The sequence below is a fragment of the Bufo bufo genome, chromosome 9 (genome assembly GCF_905171765.1).
Source record: "Bufo bufo chromosome 9, aBufBuf1.1, whole genome shotgun sequence".
Taxonomy (NCBI): Eukaryota; Metazoa; Chordata; class Amphibia; order Anura; family Bufonidae; genus Bufo; species Bufo bufo.
Genome location: NC_053397.1, coordinates 158,595,299 through 158,617,069, shown reverse-complemented (window position 1 = coordinate 158,617,069; position 21,771 = coordinate 158,595,299). Strand labels below are relative to the sequence as shown.

The following is a 21,771-nucleotide window of genomic DNA, read 5'->3' as shown; positions in this document are numbered from 1 at the left end:
TAGAGACTGAAAGCGGAAACTATTTTTTTCAGAATTAACTACCATTACACTGAGTTATGGAAGCCATTTGAGCTAGATACAACACCCTGCCTGATGTGCAGTACAGTACATGGTCTGCAGGGCGTCCTGTGTTTTAACAATAGCAAGACAAATTGGTGACAGAGCTTCCTATGCAAATGTGAACAGAGTTTTAAAGAGTCTTTCAGGTTCCCGCACTCACTTAAGATAAATACGGTGAGCGTCTCATACAAACCGCTGTGATTAAACAGGCTGGGGATGTCCATTTATCTCTGTCTCCCTTTTCATTTAACCATTTCAATCTTTCAAGCGATTTCTTGAAAATTAAGTACTCTCTGACTTTAGCAAAATGTTCCAAGAGGCTGTAAATGACTAAATAAAGCAACCAGTATTAAACTTCTCTAATAAACTCTTCTGCCGTGGCTCTCGTTACAGCCTTGTGGAACATTTCTTAAAGGGTGGAACATTGACTTCTAGGATAGCTGCCATACATCTGGTGGCATTAGAGGCAGAGCTCGTTAAGAGCTCATTTGCATCCCTTTCTTCCCAGAACTCCAGAGGAGCATGTATGGCCTATAAGTCTCATGACACCAATAAAGGTGCTCTCTCCCCAAGGAGAGATAGTACCCCCCGCATCTTGGTATAGGTCAGAAACAACTTTTCAAATATTTTTACATTTCTGTCATAGCCAAGTGATACTTACAGTGTTGGAGTTGTTCCGTCCAGTGTTGAACTGCTGTGGGTACCATTCACCATTGTTCCCTGTGATGGCATAACCAGAGAGAGCGTGACACTGGTTTTACTAGTGTTCTGGGCATTGGAATAGGGCACAGATACCGGGTATACTCGGCCACCTAAAATGTACAATTGGTGTTTTTATAACAACAGGGAATGTATTATTGAAAACCAAACGTACTTTACAAAATGTCACAAACCCTGGGTAGGAGTAAGAGTAGTTTGGTTAATCTCTTCCAAAGGGTAGCCCAGGTTACGGACAAGCAAGGTCATGTCTTCGTGCTTGGCACAGAACTTGGCATGCTCTCCACCACTGACAAAGGTGCCATGATGTATCCGCTTGACTCTCTCCACCACTGCCTGAGCAACGTCATCCAGAGACACTTGCTTGGCAAACTCTGTGGCAATCATTGCTGCTATCTCCTTTAGATCAAAATTAGAAATTAATAATCATAAAGAATGTATTACTGTTTATGTTTTTTTTTTATGAAGAAAGTGAAAAGTAAAAGTATCCACCACACCTGATTTGCTTGTCCAGGTCCATGTGCAGCATCCAGAGCTTTGTACAACCCTTCTGACATCAGGACCAGGAATCCTGTTACACCGTCCAAGGGCTGACATCCGTGGATTTCTGGCTCTGCTGTGATTGGCTTCGATTTTGCTGCACTGAGAACAAAAGCACAACAAGCAACTGAAGCAATGAAATGAATTAAACTTATAGAACAAACTTGCCATAAAAACTTCTGTAGCAATCATTGCTGCTCACCGCCATTGCAGCAGTGTCCTGTACAGAAGTATTATTAATGCAAAACTCCTATTAAAACAGGTACTAGTTACAAGTAGAGTGCAGTAATCCCCTTCATGATTACCCAAAGTGTGTGTGTACAGTCGTGGCCAAAAGTTTTGAGAATAACACAAATATTAGATTTCACAAAGTTTGCTGCTAAACTGCTTTTAGATCTTTGTTTCAGTTGTTTCTGTGATGTAGTGAAATATAATTACACGCACTTCATATGTTTCAAAGGCTTTTATCGACAATTACATGACATTTATGCAAAGTATTTGCAGTGTTGGCCCTTCTTTTTCAGGACCTCTGCAATCCGACTGGGCATGCTCTCAATCAACTTCTGGGCCAATTTCTGACTGATAGCAACCCATTATTTCATAATCACTTCTTGGAGTTTGTCAGAATTAGTCGGTTTTTGTTTGTCCACCCGCCTCTTGAGGATTGACCACAAGTTCTCAATGGGATTAAGATCTGGGGAGTTTCCAGGCCATGGACCCAAAATGTCAACGTTTTGGTCCCCGAGCCACTTAGTTATCACTTTTGCCTTATGGCACGGTGCTCCATCGTGCTGGAAAATGCATTGTTCTTCACCAAACTGTTGTTGGATTGTTGGAAGAAGTTGCTGTTAGAGGGCGTTTTGGTACCATTCTTGATTCATGGCTGTGTTTTTCGGCAAAATTGTGAGTGAGCCCACTCCCTTGGATGAGAATCAACCCCACACATGAATGGTCTCAGGATGCTTTACTGTTGGCATGACACAGAACTGATGGTAGCGCTCACCTTTTCTTCTCCGGACAAGCCTTATTCCAGATGCCCCAAACAATCGGAAAGAGGCTTCATCGGAGAATATGACTTTGCCCCAGTCCTCAGCAGTCCATTCACCATACTTTCTGCAGAAGATCAATCTGTCCCTGATGTTTGTTTTGGAGAGAAGTGGCTTCTTTGCTGCCCTTCTTGACACCAGGCCATCTTCCAAAAGTCTTCGCCTCACTGTGCGTGCAGATGCGCCCACACCTGCCTGCTGCCATTCCTGAGCAAGCTCTGCACTGGTGGCACTCCGATCCCGCAGCTGAATCCACTTTAGGAGACAATCCTGGCGCTTGCTGGACTTTCTTGGATGCCCTGAAGCCTTCTTAACAAGAATTGAACCTCTTTTCTTGAAGTTCTTGATGATCCTATAAATTGTTGATTGAGGTGCAATCTTAGTAGCCACAATATCCTTGCCTGTGAAGCCATTTTTATGCAAAGCAATGATGGCTGCATGCGTTTCTTTGCAGGTCACCATGGTTAACAATGGAAGAACAATGATTTCAAGCATCACATTCCTTTTAACATGTCAAGTCTGCCATTTTAACCCAATCAGCCTGACATAATGATCTCCAGCCTTGTGCTCGTCAACATTCTCACCTGAGTTAACAAGACGATTACTGAAATGATCTCAGCAGGTCCTTTAATGACAACAATGAAATGCAGTGGAAAGGTTTTTTTGGGATTAAGTTAATTTTCATGGCAAATAAGGAGTATGCAATTCATCTGATCACTCTTCATAACATGCTGGAGTATATGCAAATTGCTATTATAAAAACTTAAGCAGCAACTTTTCCAATTTCCAATATTTATGTAATTCTCAAAACTTTTGGCCACGACTATATATGTGTCACACTGAATGCTTTCTGCTTGTTAAATGTAATGTAATATTTGACAAATAGAATCTGTCTAAACAATTAAAAGAGTGCTGCTGATCATTTGTGGATCAATCCTGAGGATAAGTAACTAATGTCTGTAACATGTTTTTTTTTTTTATGATTAGCAACATCGATATGCCTTTGTGAAAAACGTATCTACCTCATTTAACTTAAAGGCAACCTGTGATCACATTTGCCATAAGCAACTAATAATATGGTGCTGTAGACCACATCACAGCAAAACCATTTCTGTGTCACTGGGGTGTCTTCTTACATTGTCGAGTCATGGAATCCTCACCACCACAAGCCCGCTCATCTCACTGTGATTGACATCCTACTTAGCTGCACCAAGTCATTCTGAAATCTCGCTCATGCACCATCATTTTCCCTTCTCCTTTCATGACATGCACAGTAAGTTGAGGTGTATACACCAGACGATAAGGCAAAGAGTATTTACAGTACATGCACAAGTTTTCAGACACCCGGGCAGAGGGATGACAATCACAGTGAGATGGGTGGGCTTGCAGCAGTGACTCCGTGATTCAGACAATGTAAGACAACGCCTCAATGACTCCATGACCTCCATTTGCATATGGAAAGGTACATTTTCAAAGTGGATGTACATGAAAAAGCTGCATCTTTTTTCTTTTGCTATAGTGTGAACTACAGCACCATATCATTAGTTCCATATGGCAAATGTGATGACTGATTCCCTTTAATAACCTAAATCAGCGAGTCCTCAGTCATTGATACCTTTCAATGACTAAATGACATGACAAGGACAAACCATGAGCTTTCAAAATTACTTACCAAATTTTTCAGTCTATAAGAAGCACTGGACCATAAAACACACAAACAATTAGAAGCATAAAAATAGAAAATAAAATTCTTACTGTATATATCCTGTGGTTGATAAATAGTTGATACGGTAAAGAAAGAGTACAAAAGCCAATGCCTCATAACATTGCCAACCACAGTGCTCCCCGACTATGCCAGCCTCAGTGCCTCATCATTACCAGCCCCAGTACCCCCATCACATTGCCAGCCACAGTGCCCCATCACATTACCAGCTATAATGCCCTCTGACTGTTAGCCAGTGCACAGTGCTAGCCAATCTCAGTGCTCCCCATGTTAACCACAATGCCCTTATAACGTTACCAGCCTCAGTACCCCCTGACTATGCCAGCCACAGTGCCTCACCACATTACCAGCTATAATGCCCCCTGACTATGTTAGCCAGTGTTTCGTCACATTGCCAGCCACAGTGCCCTCTGACTATGCTAGCCACAGTGCCCCATCACATTACCAGCTATAATGCCCTCTGACTATGTTAGCCAGTGCTTCATCAGATTACCAGCCACAGTGCCCTCTGACTATGCTAGCCACAGTGCCCCATCACATTTGCAGCCACAGTGCTCCCTGAATATGCCAGCCACAGTACCTCATCACATTAGCAGCCAAAAGGCCCTCTGACTGCCAATCTCAGTGCTCCCCATGTTAACCACAATGCCCTTATAACATTACCAGCCTCAGTACCCCCTGACTATGCCAGCCACAGTGCCTCATCACATTACCAGCTATAATGCCCCCTGACTATGTTAGCCAGTGTTTCATCACATTGCCAGCCACAGTGCCCCATCACATTAGCAGCCATAATGCCCCAACTATGCCAGCCACAGTGCCACATCACATTAGCAATCATAATGCCCCTACTATGCCAGTCACAGTGCCCCATCACATTGCAAGCCATGGATCCCCATAACTATGCCAGCCATGGATCCCCATGACTATGCCAGCCATAGGGCACTGTCATTACTAGGGACAGCCTTGCTGCCTAAGCTTACGCAGTCACAAGCAGTGGTAGGAGTCTGGAGTTATGGACCTGTCCTGTGCACAGCATTTAGGGGCAGGCTACAAAAGTCCTGGCAAGGCAGACACGGCACACATTTACTGTTATCTGCACACTGAAGATGTGACAGTTCAGTGAGCAGATAACACACTGATTATGTATACAATATTAGTACATGCTGTGTCCACAGAACTGCCCTGCCAGTGCCTGTCAGTCAGTAACGGAGCTCAGAGTCTCCTGCTTCTAATGCTGGAATTTGGAATATTAAAAAGTATACAAAGCGAAGATATCACAGATAATAGTGGTGTCCTAACTAGAATAAAGTAATTACTAGAAAGAGAACAAGGACCCTTAAAACATAATTTTTTTATTGAATACTAAAAAAGGGACCTATAGTAATAGGTCACCAATAGGACAACCCATATGCCCAATCAATCAAAAACAGGTACGATATGTATCCGATTCCACTAGATACCAGATCAGAGTATCGCTACCAACAAAACAAAACAAAAACAAAAAAGGAAAAAACAAAAAGTGGGAGGCATAGGGGGCAGAAAGTGAAGGCATAAATGGGTGAGGTATAGGACTGGGGGTATTTGCCCTATACGGGACCTAGTATAGCCTCAGCCCGGAGACAACCCCTAAAGGTGGGATTACTCCATCCACATGCCTAAACATGATGGCCCCTGGATATCCCTACCACCTTAACTCTATAAAGATAAATCACCCCAATGCGTTTCCCCCACCGTAGGTTCATCAGGTGTAAAAGGTCAAACAATAGAAACAAAATGATAAATAATAATATAATACTTATGGTAGACTCCAGGACCAATAGCTCACCTGAGACATAGATCCCCTGCCCAGAAGGCACCCCATGCATCAGCGCCCACAACCGCGTGTATAACACGCCGGACCACCGGAACTTCCAGTGCAGCGATCTCAGTGCCTAGATTAAGGTAGGCTTGAATGACACAGGATAAATCGCGGTGTTTCGTAGTTGTGGTTTGGTGTGAGGTGAGTTGAGCGCGGTGTCTTTGGTATTATTTTAGTATGTGCATATAGATTGTGAGCGCCTTACGGGAGTGCGGTGACACTGCAGCTGTGACTAGTATATAGCGCCAGTGGCTCCTTCTACGTTCCTTTTTTAGATATCTGAATTTATCTGATACAGCATTTCACATGTTACCAAAGTGGATGGAAGACATTAAATGTAAAATGGCCCCATAGCGTCTGCCGCCTGACCTGCATATGATTGTGCATTTTTGTTTTCGTTTCATTTAGAATATTAGATGCATCAGAAGATGGCAGAACAATAATGACGAGAAAAAGTGCGGCTAATAGGTCTCTACATCAGACATGATATAACGAAATGTCTGAAGAGTTGAGTATTTATAGCCTATGAGGGCATAGAAATTGCTCAGTAATTGAGACAAATTATGTAAAGCAAAACCAACTACATGTAAGTGGAGGAGTAAACACTTGTAGCAGTTCATAAGGAGTGTGAACGTTTTTACTGTCGTCTGATTCAAATCTAGCTAATAGTTGTGGTGCCCCCACAAGGTGTGAGGGGCTAATTCCGAAAGTGATATAGAATGACATAACTACATGGGAAACAATCCGTCGTGTTCGGGGGGTTCTCAAGATTTTGTTATCCAGGACTCTCCGGTCTTACTGAGACCCCTCCAATAAAAGTACACACAATCTACCCATCTTCTCTTTCAAGGAGTCTCCTGTTTAACGGACATACACCCACTTCTTCTCTTCAATGAGAACCAGTACCCCTTGGTTTTATAGAAATTTCCTTTCAATACCATTCTCATCATGTCTCTGATGCGGTGGATTATGATTTGTTACAGGTAGATCTATTTTGTAGGACATTGAGATTCATACTTGTGCTAAGCATCTGCCCTGCTTCAACTCCATACAGTCCCCCAGCGGGACACAAAGAACAGTTAAATAGACACCGTTTGGTGATGTGCAGTTGAAGGCGCTAGTAATCCAGATGTGTCTTCATCTCATAGACAAAATTCATAATCAATTTAACTTTTTTTTGCAATCTGGTTTAAGCCAGATTTACATGGGGCAATTTGTAGGGCACAAATGTTGGTATGAATGCTCGTTCCGGAAAATTGGCCTGTGTAAAGCCTCGTGCACACAGCCGTATTAGTTTTGCGGTCTGCAAATCGCGGACCCGCAGAACACGGATACCAGCCAAATGCATGCCACCATTTCTTTTTAAGATCTATGTACCTTTTAAGAAAAATTACACTGACGCATGAAGGTGTCTGTGTGTATAAAGAGCGGAGTGGCATTTTGAAAATGTGCCGGATGTCTACTTTCAGAAAATATATGGGTATGCAGGGCTAGTATAATTGTTTTATTTTGAATCCAGAGGAAAAAAGCAGGCTGGTTTGAGAGCTACATTTATACAAGCAGGCAAATAACGCGAGTTTGTGAGCGTTCGCGTGTTTGATTTTTAAGTGTGTGTTTGTATTAAGTGTGTGACTTTAGATTACGTGACTTCAGATTCGGGGACTACAGTAAATTAGATTCTTATCACTGCACTATATTGTATACAGCGCAGTCCAGTGCACATCTTGTCTAATGTATGCAGTCCTGGAGCAGCCTTTTGAGGGTGCATATCTTTGTTCAAAATGTGAGCAAATTGCCCTTTTGGAATCGCACATCGAGTATCTAAACAGGCGAATTTCAACACTGAGAAGCGTTGACAATTTGGAAAAGAGTTTGCTGCTTACTGAGCAAGCACTCAATGGGGTAGATGTGGGGGAGATTGGCAGCGAGGAGGCCCAGGAAAGTGAGGTAGCTAGCTGGGTAAAAGTTAGAAAGCGGGGTAGAGGGAACAGTCCCAGGAAGGCTAGCCCTGATCTGACACACCCCAACAAGTTTGCACGGTTGGCAGATGAGGGGGATGTCGGTTCAGGGAGAGCACTGCGGCAGCCGGACACTTCCTCTGCCAGTCAGGGAAATGTAAGCTCCAGTAAGCAGGGGACCAGGACAGCATGGCAGGGCAGACAGGTGCTGGTAGTGGGAGACGCAATTATTAGGGGTACAGATAGGGCAATCTGTCACAAAGATCGTTTAACAGTGTGTTTTCTTCCTGGAGCTAGAGTTCGACACATCGCGAATTGGGTTGACAGATTACTGGGAGGGGCTGGAGAAGATCCAGCGGTCATGGTCCATATCGGAACCAATCACAAAGTTAGAGGTAGGTCAAAAGCTTAGGGCAAGAACCTCAAAGGTAGTATTTTCCGAAATACTACCGGTACCACGAGCCACACAAGAAAGGCAGCGGGAGATTAACAAAGTCGCTCAAGTACTGGTGTATGAAGGAGGGGTTTGGGTTCCTGGAGAACTGGGCCGACTTCTCTGTTGGCTACAGGCTCTATCGTAGGGATGGGCTGCACCTCAATGGGAAGGGGCAGCTGTGTTGGGGACGAAGATGGCTAGAAGGTTGGAGGAGTGTTTAAACTAGGGACTGGGGGGACGGTAATTATGTTATAGGATGGGAAGATAGTGCAAATAGAGACCGGGTGCAAGGTAATGGGACTGGAGGAGAAATGGAAGGAGGGACTAGAACAGCTCAGAAGGAAAAGTGTAGGGTACAAAAAATACATAAACCTCTTAAATGTATGTATACTAATAGCAGAAGCCTGACTAATAAAACTGGAGAACTGGAATTAGTGATGTGTGAGGAAGACTATGACATAGTGGAAATAACTGAGACAGGGCTGGATGGAAATTTACTAATAGGAGTTTACTATAAACCACCTAATATACCAGAGTCCACAGAAAATCTGCTACTAAATGAGATAGATGAGGCAGCAAATCATAATGAGGTGGTTATTATGGGGGGACTTCAACTACCCAGATATAGACTGGGAAAATGAAACTTGTATATCTCATAAAGGAAACAGGTTATTGGCAATAACCAAAGACAATTACCTCTCCCAACTGGTTCAGGACCCAACTAGACGGACGGCCATACTGGACTTAGTATTAACCAATAGACCTGACAGAACAACAGATGTGCAGGTCAGGGGACACCTGGAAAATAGTGACCATAAAGTAATAACCTTCCAATTATCATTCAAAAGAGTGTTTCTTCAGGGAGGAACTAAAATACCAAACTTCAAAAAAATGCTAAATTTTGCCAACTAAGAGAGGCCACAGGCCTAACTAACTGGGACAAAGTCCTCAAAAATAAAAATACAGCAACAAAATAGGATATTTTTAAAAGCATCCTAAAATCTAATTGTGAGAGGTACATACCTTATGGGAATAAAAGTTTAAGGAACAAGAAAAAAACAATGTGGATAAATAAAACTGTAAAGAAAGCAATAAATGACAGAAAGAAAGCATTTAAAATCACTAAAACAGGAGGGTAGCGAGGAAGCACCTAAAAACTATAAGGAAAAAAATAGAATATGTAAAAAACAAATAAAAAGTAGCCAAACTAGAGACATTAATTGCCAAAGAGAGAAAAAATAACCCTAAAATGTTTTTCAATTATATATATGGAAAAAAGTATAAATCTGAAGGTGTCGGCCCTCTACAGAGTAATGAGGGGGGAGTTGCAGAGAGCGATGAGGAGAAAGCAAAGCTAGTATATATTTTTTTCTCCACTGTATTCACTGAAGAAAATAAACTGTCAGATGAAATGCAGAATGTAAACGTTAATTCCCCATTAAAAGTATCCTGTCTGACCAAGGAAGAAGTACAGCGGCGTCTTAAAAAGATTAAAATAGACAAATCGCCGGACCCAGATGGCATACACCCCTGTATCCTAAGAGAATTAAGTAATGTCATAGCCAGACCCTTATTTCTGATATTTAAAGGGTTTCTATCACTTGGTATCACATATTTAGGTGTCAGACACTAGCGATCTGCTATTGTCTGCTCTAACAAACCATCCTAATATGATAGGTTTTGGGGCAGCCGTTTTGCTAAAATAACAACTTATATCTATATGCTAATGAGCCTCTAGGTGCTATGGGGGCGTCATTAGCACCTAGAGGCTCCGTCTACCTTCCTAAACTGCCGCCGCCCAGCGCGTCCCTCCAGCCCGCCCATCTCCTGCTGAATGCGATCCTCTCCGTGCGCGTCTCTGTTCTGCGCATGCGCAGTGAATGTCTGACCGCTTCCCTGCTCAGACATCTCCACTGCGGCTGCGCGGATGAGATCATAGTGCTCCGAGGAACAGGCGTTTGAAGGTTTTCTAAAAGATGCTATATTGGAGTATTTCAAGGAAAATAAGCAAATAACGCCATATCAGCATGGCTTTATGAGGGATCAGTCATGTCAAACAAATTTAATCAGTTTTTATGAGGAGGTAATTTCTAGACTTAACAGCTTCAAATCAATGGATGTCTGGACTTCTCCAAAGCATTTGACACTGTACTGCATAACAGGTTAGTATATAAAATGAAAATGCTTGGACTGGGAGAAAATGTCTGTATGTGGGTAAGTAACTGGTTCAATGATAGAAAACAGAGGGTGGTTATTAACGGTACACACTCAGATTGGGTCACTGTCACTAGTGGAGTACCTCAGGGGTCAGTATTGGGCCCTATTCTCTTCAATATATTTATTAATGATCTTGTAGAAGGCTTGCATAGTAAAATATAAATTTTTGCAGATGACACTAAACTGTGTAAAGTAATTAACACTGAAGAGGACAGTATACTGCTACAGATGGATCTGGATAGATTGGAGGCTTGGGCAGATAAGTGGCAGATGAGGTTTAACACTGACAAATGTAAGGTTATACACATGGGAAGGAATAATGCAAGTCACCCGTACATACTAAATGGTAAAACACTGGGTAACACTGACATGGAAAAGGACATAGGAATTTTAGTGAACAGCAAACTAAGCTGTAAAAACCAGTGTCAGGCAGCTGCTGCCAAGGCCAATAAGATAAAGGGTTGCATCAAAAGGGGCATAGATGCCCGTGATGATAACATAGTCCTACCACTTTACAAATCACTAGCCAGACCACACATGGAGTACTGTGTACAGTTCAGAGGAGGGCAACTAAAGTAATAACTGGAATGGGGGGACTACAGTACCCTGAAAGATTATCAAAATTAGGGTTATTCACTTTAGAAAAAAGACGACTGAGGGGAGATCCAATTACTATGTATAAATATATCAGGGGTCAGTACAGAGATCTCTCCCATCATCTATTTATCCCCAGGATTGTATCTGTGACGAGGGGACATCCTCTGTGTCTGGAGGAAAGAAGGTTTGTACACAAACATAGAAGAGGATTCTTTACGGTAAGAGCAGTTCTACTATGGAACTCTCTTCCTGAGAAGGTGGTGAGTTTACTAAAAGAGTTCAAGAGGGGCCTGGATTTATTTATTGAGGGGTCGTTGATCTAGGGCGGTGATGGCGAACCTATGGCAGGGGTGTCAGAGGCGACACCCAGAGCCCTCTATGTGGGCACCCACGCCCTGGAAAAAGTCTATGGTATAGATAGCAATATGCTTTAGACTTTTCCTGCCATTCATCATCCCCAGGACACACTATAAACAGCACAGGCAGCGCATTAAATGTAGGCTATTAATCTATTATAGATAAATGATAAAGGACATGAAAGATATATTATATTGGTATTTAGGTTAAATTGCCGTGTCGGCACTTTGCGATAAATAAGTGGGTATTTGGTTGCAGTTTTGGGCACTCGGTCTCTAAAAGGTTCACCATCACTGATCTAGGGAGTTATCTGACTGCCTTATTAGAGTCGGGAAGGCATTTTTTCTTTTTTTTTTTGCCTTCCTCTGGATCATCTTGCAGGATAACAGGCCGAACTGGATGGACAAATGTCTTTTCGGCCTTATATACTATGTTACTATTTTGTAACTTAGGTTTTATTCGTACAAATTGTCCTGGCTACCAGAGGTGCAAAATGTCTAAGCACCCCTGACAGCAGAGGATTAAAGTGGGTCCATCATCTCAATATGCTGCCGTCTTATGGGGCATTTGTCTTCTTAACCCTCCCTCCATCCATATTCTCTCAATTTCGTATGGTTTTTTCAGCTGCTCTAACTATGAAACTATGTAAACAAATGAAGTATTAAAAGGGATGTAATTTATGGTTTCATTTTCAAATATTTCATATAAAAACTTTCAGTGTAATAAATATGCAATAACATCTGGAAACAGGCAGATACCTACAATCCACAATAACATTAGTAGACTTCTGACTCCAGCAGCTGGTATTCTAATCATTCATGTGTGAAGTGAGAGTAGTATATTCTGACTGAACCAAACACATTATAAAAGATGGATATGTCTGGATTAACAGACCATATTTTGTTTGTCTAAATATAACCGGACTTGTAAACTGGCCGTGCACTTTATATAGCCATTTGTGTGGCCATACACTTTAGATAGTTGTAGGCAGAATGTTTGTGTGGCTGACAGCTATTCCTCCCAAACCCACCCCATTCACATACGAACTCCATTTGGCTGGGTGTGTAAGTGTTTTCAATGAGGAGATAGAAACAAAAGGCTGTCAGCCATCTCTGCCATGGCTTTTCTCACCTGAGAACAAAGGATCGGGAATGTTGAATTTCCCTTATACATATATCAGATGCTCTGTACATTAATCGTATATGGCCAGGTTTACTCATCATTACACATAGCATTTAAAGGGGATTCAGACACTCTTTACTTAATGCCCCCTAGAGTGTGGTACCTAAGGAAAGCATCATACTCACTTGCTCTCTTCTGCTCTGGTTCGGCTACCTTAACTCAGTTTGTTGATCATCTGATCCCCACCTTATTTACTTCTGGCTGGGGTACTGATGGGGGTCACGTGTGCCGCTGCAGCCAATGACTAGCCTCACTGGTAACATGTCCTCAGGTGGAATGTCACTGCTGGGTCACATGTCGCCTGGGAAGATGTTCCCACTGAGACAAGTTATTGGCTGAAGCGGCACACATGACACTGTATGTACCGCGGCTGGACCAGAAGATGCCGTATGAATCCAGGGTTCTGATCAGTGGGAAGCAGATGAGTATGATTCTTTCTTTAGGTACCACATGCTCAGAAGCTTAAGTAAAATGGGTTCAAGTCCTGGAAACACCTATTGAGGATGTATTTTAGTTTACCACAAATCTCATTAAACTAAGACAGAACATAGTCATATAGCATTGTCCATTACAACTGTGCCCCTACCCCCTAGCATTGTCCATTACAAGTGTGCCCCTACCCCCTAGCATTGTCCATTCCAAGTGTGCCCCTACCCCCTAGCATTGTCCATTACAAGTGTGCCCCTACCCCCTGAGTGCTGAACCACATCTGATGGGAAGAGCGAACACTTCACGTGTTTTTCTCATGCCTTAGGAACATTCACAGGAGCCTGTGCTACTGTCCTGGCAGCTGCAGTCCATATAATGAGCACTTGGTGACTAATTACAACAAATACTATGTAACAAAAAAAAAGGATAAATATTGACAGACAATACTCAGTAATTCTCTCACCTTAGCAACTCCATGTCATTGTAGTTATATTTGACTTTGTAATCCCCAATTATTCGAGTGCTTGTTTGGCCTCCTATAACACCTGCTTGCTTTATCTTGGCTGTATCCAACCCTGAAAAGACAAAACACAGTAGAAAAATTGACATGTAATGTACCCTAACAATCCAACCTTCATTATCACACACATAGGACATATAAGTTAAATACACTTTTTAAAGACAAGTAATGTGAATTAGAGGTAAAGGTAGTGGCATGAGATTTATATTATATGGTAACATCCCCGCTAAGTCCAGTGGAGTAGTAGCTATCGAACAAATCCTGTTATCTTGTCTATCATGGTGACACTAAAGCATCTTCTCTGTTACCAAATCTTAGGAGGAAAGTGCAAAAAAAATTTTTGTGTGGGCTTGTTGTCATAAAATAGCAATTCCGAGCCTTACGTTTATGTGTGGAGACATTTTGCTAGATGGAAAAAAAAAATCATTTCCAAGCATAAAAAGTATCTGCTGACTGGAACCCTCTCCTACCATGTACTGTATGCGACACTATGGTTGCTGAGATTTGTTCAGATAATAATCCAAACAATTTGCATTTAATGGTTTATCTTTATAAACTGATACTAAGTCACATCCATGCAAATCCAACTCTATAGACGCCTGGCGGGTCCAAGAAACTCTGCAGGAACAAAGTGCAACTCCAGAGTTTTTGACTGAACAGAAAATGGTAGCTGCAGGACGACAGAACTGGCACAATAATAGAGAAGTCTCTGTCATACAGATTGCTAAAAACATGACCATCAACACATGAGCGATGCGTACCCTGTAACTGTCATTTGGTCATGAATCGGGTTAGAAGATCATTCAGGAGAGGTCAGAGAGGGACTGGCGACCGAGCCACCAACAACCAGTGTGACGGATTTGCTACTGAACAGCTTTCTGCAGTTATGTAGTGTAAGGTCTCATACACATGGGCGTTGCCATTTTTGCGGTCTGCAAAACACAGATACCGGCCTCGTGCATTCCGCATTTTGCGGAACGGAATGGCCGGCCCTTAATAGAACAGTCTTATCCTTGTCTGTAAAACAGACAAGAATAGGACATGTTCTGTTTTTCTGCAGGGCTGTGGAACAGACATATCAATTGGTGTTCTGTTCGCATCTTTTGCAGTCACATTCAAGTGAATAGGTCTGCATCTGAGCCACAAAAAAGGGAGATCGAATGCGGACCAAAAATACATTCGTGTGCATGAGCCCTAAAACATAGAAGCAGGAGAAGCCAAGCAAAGCAATTTTTTTAAAATAAAAAACTATAAAAAAATTAATAGATCAAAATACATATAAATCAAAAGTAAAAATACAGCGCCAAAGGTGTCCATAGTTAATGCTGAAGACCAAGACATTTTCCAACAGTTTTGTCTCAGAGAAAATGAAGCATGATGAAGTTTGGAAGCAGATACTACATCGATCACGGACAATGTGACACAGATTGCCGTTTCTTACTCAGTACTGACTGTTCCATTGTTTAGTCACCGTTGACCATGAACTCACACTTGCCCACGACCTTATCATGTTGATCAGCGCTATGCGTCTGCTGCTTAGCAATCACGTCTCCAAATACACCTGGCCTCTAGGCAAACCAAAGCATCTCCACGGTATTATACATTCAGAGACCGGAGAACAACACAGCAAAGTGTAAATCGATTCATCCAAAGGAATAAAACTGAATTGATTTATTCAGTCCACCTCACTATAAAATAAAAGGTAACGTCTGTGAATAACATCCATTCAACTTCCAGTGGAGTTGTAGCTATCAAACAAATCCCGTTTTCTTTTATTTTGGCACTGTGGCAACTTCCCTTTCACCAAATCTTAGGAGGCAAGTGCAAAAATGGTGTCTTTTAGTACGCGCTTGTTGATATGGCCGTTCTTTTTGTACAGGCTTCATCATATAGGAATTCCGAACCTTACGTTTATGTGTGGAGTCATTTTGCTAGATGGAAAAAAAATGTTCATTCCCAAGCATAAAAAGTACCTGCGGACTGGAACCCTCTCCTACCATGTACTGTATATGACACTATGGTTGCTGAGATTTGTGAAGATAATAATATTAACAATTTGCATGTAATGCTTTATCTTTATAAACTGACACAGTAACTGACTCTATAGACGCCTGGCTGGTCCAATAAACTCTGCAGGAACAAAGTGCAACTGCAGAGTTTTTGCTAAAAATATTGCCATCAACACATGAGCGATGCGTACCCTGTAACTGTCATTTGGTTATAAATCAGGTTAGAAGATCATTCAGGAGAGGTCAGAGAGGGACTGGCGACCGAGCCACCAACAACCAGTGTGACGGATTTGCTACTGAACAGCTTTCTGCAGTTGTTATGTAGTGTAAGGTGTCATGCACATGGCTGTTGCCATTTTTGCGGTCTGCAAAACACGGATACAGGCCTCGTGTATCCCGCATTATGCAGAACAGAATGGCCGGCCCTTAATAGAACAGTCTTATCCTTGTCTGTAATACGGACAAGAATAGGACATGTTCTATCTTTTGCGGGGCTGTGGAACGAACATATGGATGGGTGTGCTGTCCACATCTTTTGAGGTCCCAGTGAAGTGAAAGGGTCCGTATCCAACCCGCAAAAAAAGCAGATCGGATGCGGACCAAAAATACGTTTGTGTGCATGAGCCCTAAAACATAGAAGCGGGTAAAGCCGATCAAAGCAATTTTATAAAATAAAAAACTATTACAATTTTTTAATATATCAAAATGCATATAAATCAATGATAAAGGTGTCCATAGTTAATGTCTGGTTGAAGGCCAAGACATTTTCTTTTTATGTACTGTATGTTTTCATATTGTCAGAGTAACAGCTTGTTTGGAAGCAGATACTACATCGATCACGGACAATGTGACACAGATTGCCGTTTCTTACTCAGTACTGACTGTTCCATTGTTTAGTCACCGTTGACCATGAACTCACACTTGGCCCACGACCTTATCATGTTGATCAGCGCTATGCGTCTGCTGCTTAGCAATCACGTCTCCAAATACACCTGGCCTCTAGGCAAACCAAAGCATCTCCACGGTATTATACATTCAGAGACCGGAGAACAACACAGCAAAGTGTAAATCAATTCATCCAAAGGAATAAAACTGAATTTATATATTCAGTCCACCTCACTATAAAATAAAAGGTAACGTCTGTGAATAACCATCTAATACACACACTGTATATTCATATGATAGAAATAACTATATAGAAATAAGAGACATAAATAAAACTACAAAAGCAACCTTTAGTGATCACACATTCAGAAGCTGGGCTTTGGCAACTATTTGTGCTGCAATTGTTTCCGTTATTTGATGAGTTACTGCAAAAAAGTCATAGACTGACATATAGTAAAATACACTTGTAGAGACATCTGCAGATACTAAAAGCTGTCAAGGACACAAACACATATCAGGCAGTGACCAGCAAATGCACCCAGCCTCAACTATATGTGTCTCAGCTACATGCAGCTCAGCAACAGTACAGCCACCAAGCCAAGAACAGTAATGGGGTCAAGGGGTTTTCCAGGAGTAAAACACTTATGACCTATCCTCAGATATCAGATCAGTTGGGGTCTGACCTCTGGCACCCCAAAGATCAGATGTTTGAAGAGACTGTGGCACCCAGTTGAGCACTGAGGCCTCTTCCTAGGCCAGTGACATCACGTTCATTGATTTACATGGCTTATGTGCAGCTTGGTCCCATTCAAGTGAATGGGCCTGGGCTACAATTTCAAGCACAGATACTATACAATATATACGGTACTGTGCAGGTCACGTGACCATGAAAGACACGTCACCGCTGCAGTCAGTAATTAGCTGCAGAGGCAGATGTGCCGGGCCCACCCTGGGAGTTGACAAAAAGGGAACCAGAATGTGGCAAACCGAAGGAGCTGGAACACAGCAGCGGGCAGCAGGTAAGTATGCTTCCCTCAGCGGGGGATTGCCAAAAATAGCTTCAAAGCTGGTGCAACCCCTTTAAAGGGGTTGTCCGGGTTCAGAGCTGAACCCGAACATATCCCCATTTTCACCCCCGACTTGAGCATCGGAGCAGTTTATGCTCCGATGCTCTCCTTTGCCCTGCGCTAAATCACGCAGGGTAAAGGCATTTTTTGGAGTTCCGGTGACGTAACAGGCTCTCCATGGGGCTGCCAGGTGGAGGCTTCCGCCCAGAAGTGAGCCTGGTGACGTCACCGGCACTGATGGGCGGATTTAGCGCTGCCTAGCTTTTAAAACGGCTAGGGCAGCACTAAAGCCCGCCCATCAGAGTCGGTGACGTCACCGTACACACCGCTAGGCGGAAGCCTCCACCCGGCAGTGTGTTATTGTAAATAAAAGAGCCCTTGCCCTGCACCATCCAGCGCAGGGCAAGGGAGCGCATGACATGCTCCGATGCTAACATCAGGAGGGCTTCCTGGGTGAAAATATGGGTATGTTCGGGTTCAGCTCTGAACCCGGACAACCCCTTTAAGGGTATGGCCACACAGGGCAGCAGAATTTCTTAAAATCTCACCCACTTTGCTGGAACTGTAAAATGTTATAGATTTGCCCCACGCAAATCCGCATCAACAGCTTTGCAACATACCGCATGTGTCCCGCATAGACATACTCTAAAGGGATATTCCAGCACCCATCCATATGGTAGGTGTTAAATGCTATATTTGTGGGGGTCCAACTGCTGGGAATTCTACCATTGCCAGACTAGGAAACCCTGATCCCACCCAGCCACTAGATCAGGGATCAGCAACCTCTGGCACTCCGCTGTTCTGAAACTACAACTCACACTTCTGTGGTAGTTAGAAGAACATAAACATACAAGTAGGTTTGCATGCTGGGAGTTGTAGTTTTTACAGAAGCTGGAGTGCCGAAGGTTGCTGATCACTGCACTAGGCCATGGTTAGAAGGACTTTGAATGGCGTGGCGGTCAAGCATGCACCCTACTTCTCAATGTTAAAGCCACTGACAAAAACAGCAGAGCGATCTAGTATTTATCACGCACACAGTGAATAGGTAAATTTTTTATTTATTTTTTGTTTACTGGAATACTGTTGTACATGTACGGGGATGGGAGGGGCTTTAAACCCCTTCAGGATCCTGAGGTTTTCCTTTTTTGCATTTTTGTTTTTCACTCCCCGTCTTCCCATAGTCCTAACTTTTTTATTTTTCCATTCACATAGCCTTATGAGGGCTTATATTTTGCGGGACAAATTGTACTTTCTAATGGCACCATTTACAGTTGCATACCATGTAGTAGGAAACGGAAATACATTTTTTCCAAATGGGGTAGAATTGTGAATTCTGATAAAGGTTTTTACACTGTACACTATGTGGTAAAATTGACCTATTATCTTCATTCTTCAGGTCAGTACAGTTACAACGATACCACACAATTTCTCTTGCGTTTTAATACAGATTTTTTTTTTTTAAAGCTTAAAATTTTTTATAACCATATTCTGACCCCTATAACTTTTTTGTAGTTATGTGTACGGGGCTGTGTGAGGGCTAATTTTTTGCGGGACGATCTGTTCTTTTCAGTGATACCAATGTGAAGTGTGTGCGACTTTTTGATCACTTTTTATAAAAAAAATAATATTGGGTAGTTGAAGTGACAAAAAATGTCAAATTGGCTGTTTTTATTTTTTTCCCCAGTTACGCCATTTGCCATATATATTGTTGCCTATATTATTGGCTATATAGCCATCATTGAATACATTATTTGCAATATAACAATACAATGCTGCCACCTAGTGGCCTGTATTGGTATATTCCTGAAATAGACACCGAAGCCTGCTTGAGGCTTCGGGCTATTTCAGAGATGTAACAGGTTCCCCGATCTCAGTCAGGGAACGCTGTTACCAGAGCGGAAGCGCGCGACTTCCGCTTCTGGACTGCAAAAATGCTGTGGTCACATTTTGACCCCGGCATCTGAAGGGTAAAATGTATGCGATATGCCCTTATGGCTGATCGCATACATGTGCCGCGGGTTTCTGCTATTTAAAATAGCAGAAACCCGGCGACTATGGCGCCCGCTGCACGTTCGAGCGGGCTCCATGTTTAGGGACTGGACTTCCGCCGTACATATACGGCGGATGTCCTTAAGGGGTTAATCATGGCACCCACTCACGTGTACAGCGGGCACCATAGAAGGCGGATTTCAAACAGCAAAGGACAGTGGCTAATGTCTTCGACCAGCAATAATGCCATCAAGGAAGTCAGTCCTTCGATCTAATACGCTGAGTCTCTCTGAAGAGACTCAGCGTATTGAGCTGCAGTTCCTATGCTGGCCTGCAGGAGCCTACAATATACAGTAGTCAGATTTTCTTTTCAGTTTATACTACTACTCCATAGAACTACAGTATAAGGCCTTGTTCACATTTCTGTTTTTCACTAACGTGTGCTGTCTGCATTTTCTGAGGACAGCACATGTATCCATTGATTTTAGCCTTGTTCACATTTCCGTGTCAGTGTCACATCCGTGAAAAAAAAAGGGTACGTATCTGTGTGTCATCTGTAATTCAGGGAAGTTCCCCAGCTGAAAATTTATTTCCAAAGAATCTCCTATTAGTCTGCATGAAAAACAGACACAATAGACATGAATGGGTGTGCCTTGTCCGCATCACAGATTAAAGTGCATGTCCACGGTCAGTAAAAAAAATACTGAAATGTGAACAGACACATGTAAATCAATGGGTACGTGTGCTGTCTGAAGAAAATGGGGACAGTACACGTCAGTGAAAAACGGAAATGTGAACAAGGCCTTAAATGTGTCTGTTCACATTTCAGTATTTTAAAAAGATCATGGGAACATGCACAGGACATGAAAATGTGTTTTACTTAGAAAGGCTATCCTCAGAAAATGATTAAGAATGCAATAATGTGCAGTGGGCCAGGATGCATTAGCATTATTAAATGAACGAAAACAGACAGAAACATTTTGTTCTGTCATTCAAATATGGACACTTGAGTAATATTATGAGACCTGTGATTCATCAAAATTGGCATTATTATTGAGAATGACCATGTTCTACAGGAAACCTATTTCCTTTGGGAGATGTAAAAACACTGGAGATAATATAGTGAAGAGCTGATTTAGGGATACATATACAGGTGGTGATTGCACGTGTTGCCATTACTTTAGGTAGTCCAAATATTGAAGAATTAGTGCAACAACACATGGGATAAGGGACTTCATGATGTGCAAATCATTGTGGTTTGTTGGGGTTTTGTTTGCCCCTGTGATTGTTTTTATATAGGTAAAGCAATTTGCCAACTATATGAACAGTTCAAGAAACATCAAAATTCAATCAAACCTAAAAAAGATTGATTTGCCAGTATGAGGGAATGCCACATAAGTGATTGTTTGAGCTTTGCTGGGATTGAAAAAACGGATAGATATAATGAGTTTTCAAAATGCAAATCAAAATAGATTTTGGAATGTAATGCAATGGGTCTGTTTGGTCTCAATAGACGCAATGATTTAAAGGGAACCTGTCACAATAAAAATTCAGAATAATCCGTAGGCAGCATGGTATAGAGCAGGAGGAGCTCAGCAACTTAATATATAGTTTTGTGGGAAAAGATTCAGCAAAACTTGTCCCTGCTCATTCTGGGCTTTGAAGTCAATGAGACTGTCCTATCAGTGATGGACAGCCTTCCCTCCATGACTGTGAATACAGAGAGAGCTGTCAATCACTGATAGGACCATCTCCTGGACTTCAAAGCCCAGAATGAGCATAGATATAAATAATTTACAAGTTACACAGAATCTTCTCCCATAAAATTATATACCAATCTTCTCAGCTCCTCCTGCTCTATAAAATACTGCCTTTAGCTCAGACACCATGTTCAACATGACAGGTTCCCTTGAAGCCCATTTATTGATTGAAAGTGATGTGATGTGTATTTATTTGTGCTATTTAGGTAGATTCCTGTAACTGTAGGAATGTAGTGACGTATGGGGAAATAAATATTTATGGGGCGTGCATGAGGCCATGAAGAAAAGTGTACTGACGCAAAATGGCAGTCACCTTTTTTGTAACATCTCTCTTGTCCCTGCTGTATTTTATGAAGCTTTGAATAAAGGACACTGATTTTAATGGTGAGCGCCACATATGTCTTTCTTTGGATGCTGA

At 42.2% G+C, this 21,771-nt stretch overlaps 1 protein-coding gene across 2 annotated transcripts in view; it reads right to left on the bottom strand.

Moving 5' to 3' along the window:
* TAB1 (TGF-beta activated kinase 1 (MAP3K7) binding protein 1) overlaps positions 1–21,771 on the bottom strand; it is a 99,734-nt gene that overhangs the window by 1,405 nt on the left and 76,558 nt on the right. For both annotated transcript variants that reach the window (XM_040407138.1, XM_040407139.1), the window contains 4 exons: positions 13,587–13,698; positions 1,275–1,419; positions 954–1,176; positions 722–872 (listed from right to left, as the gene is read on the bottom strand). In XM_040407138.1, coding sequence (XP_040263072.1) covers positions 722–872; positions 954–1,176; positions 1,275–1,419; positions 13,587–13,698 — 631 coding nt within the window. The remainder of the gene's footprint in view (positions 1–721; positions 873–953; positions 1,177–1,274; positions 1,420–13,586; positions 13,699–21,771) is intronic.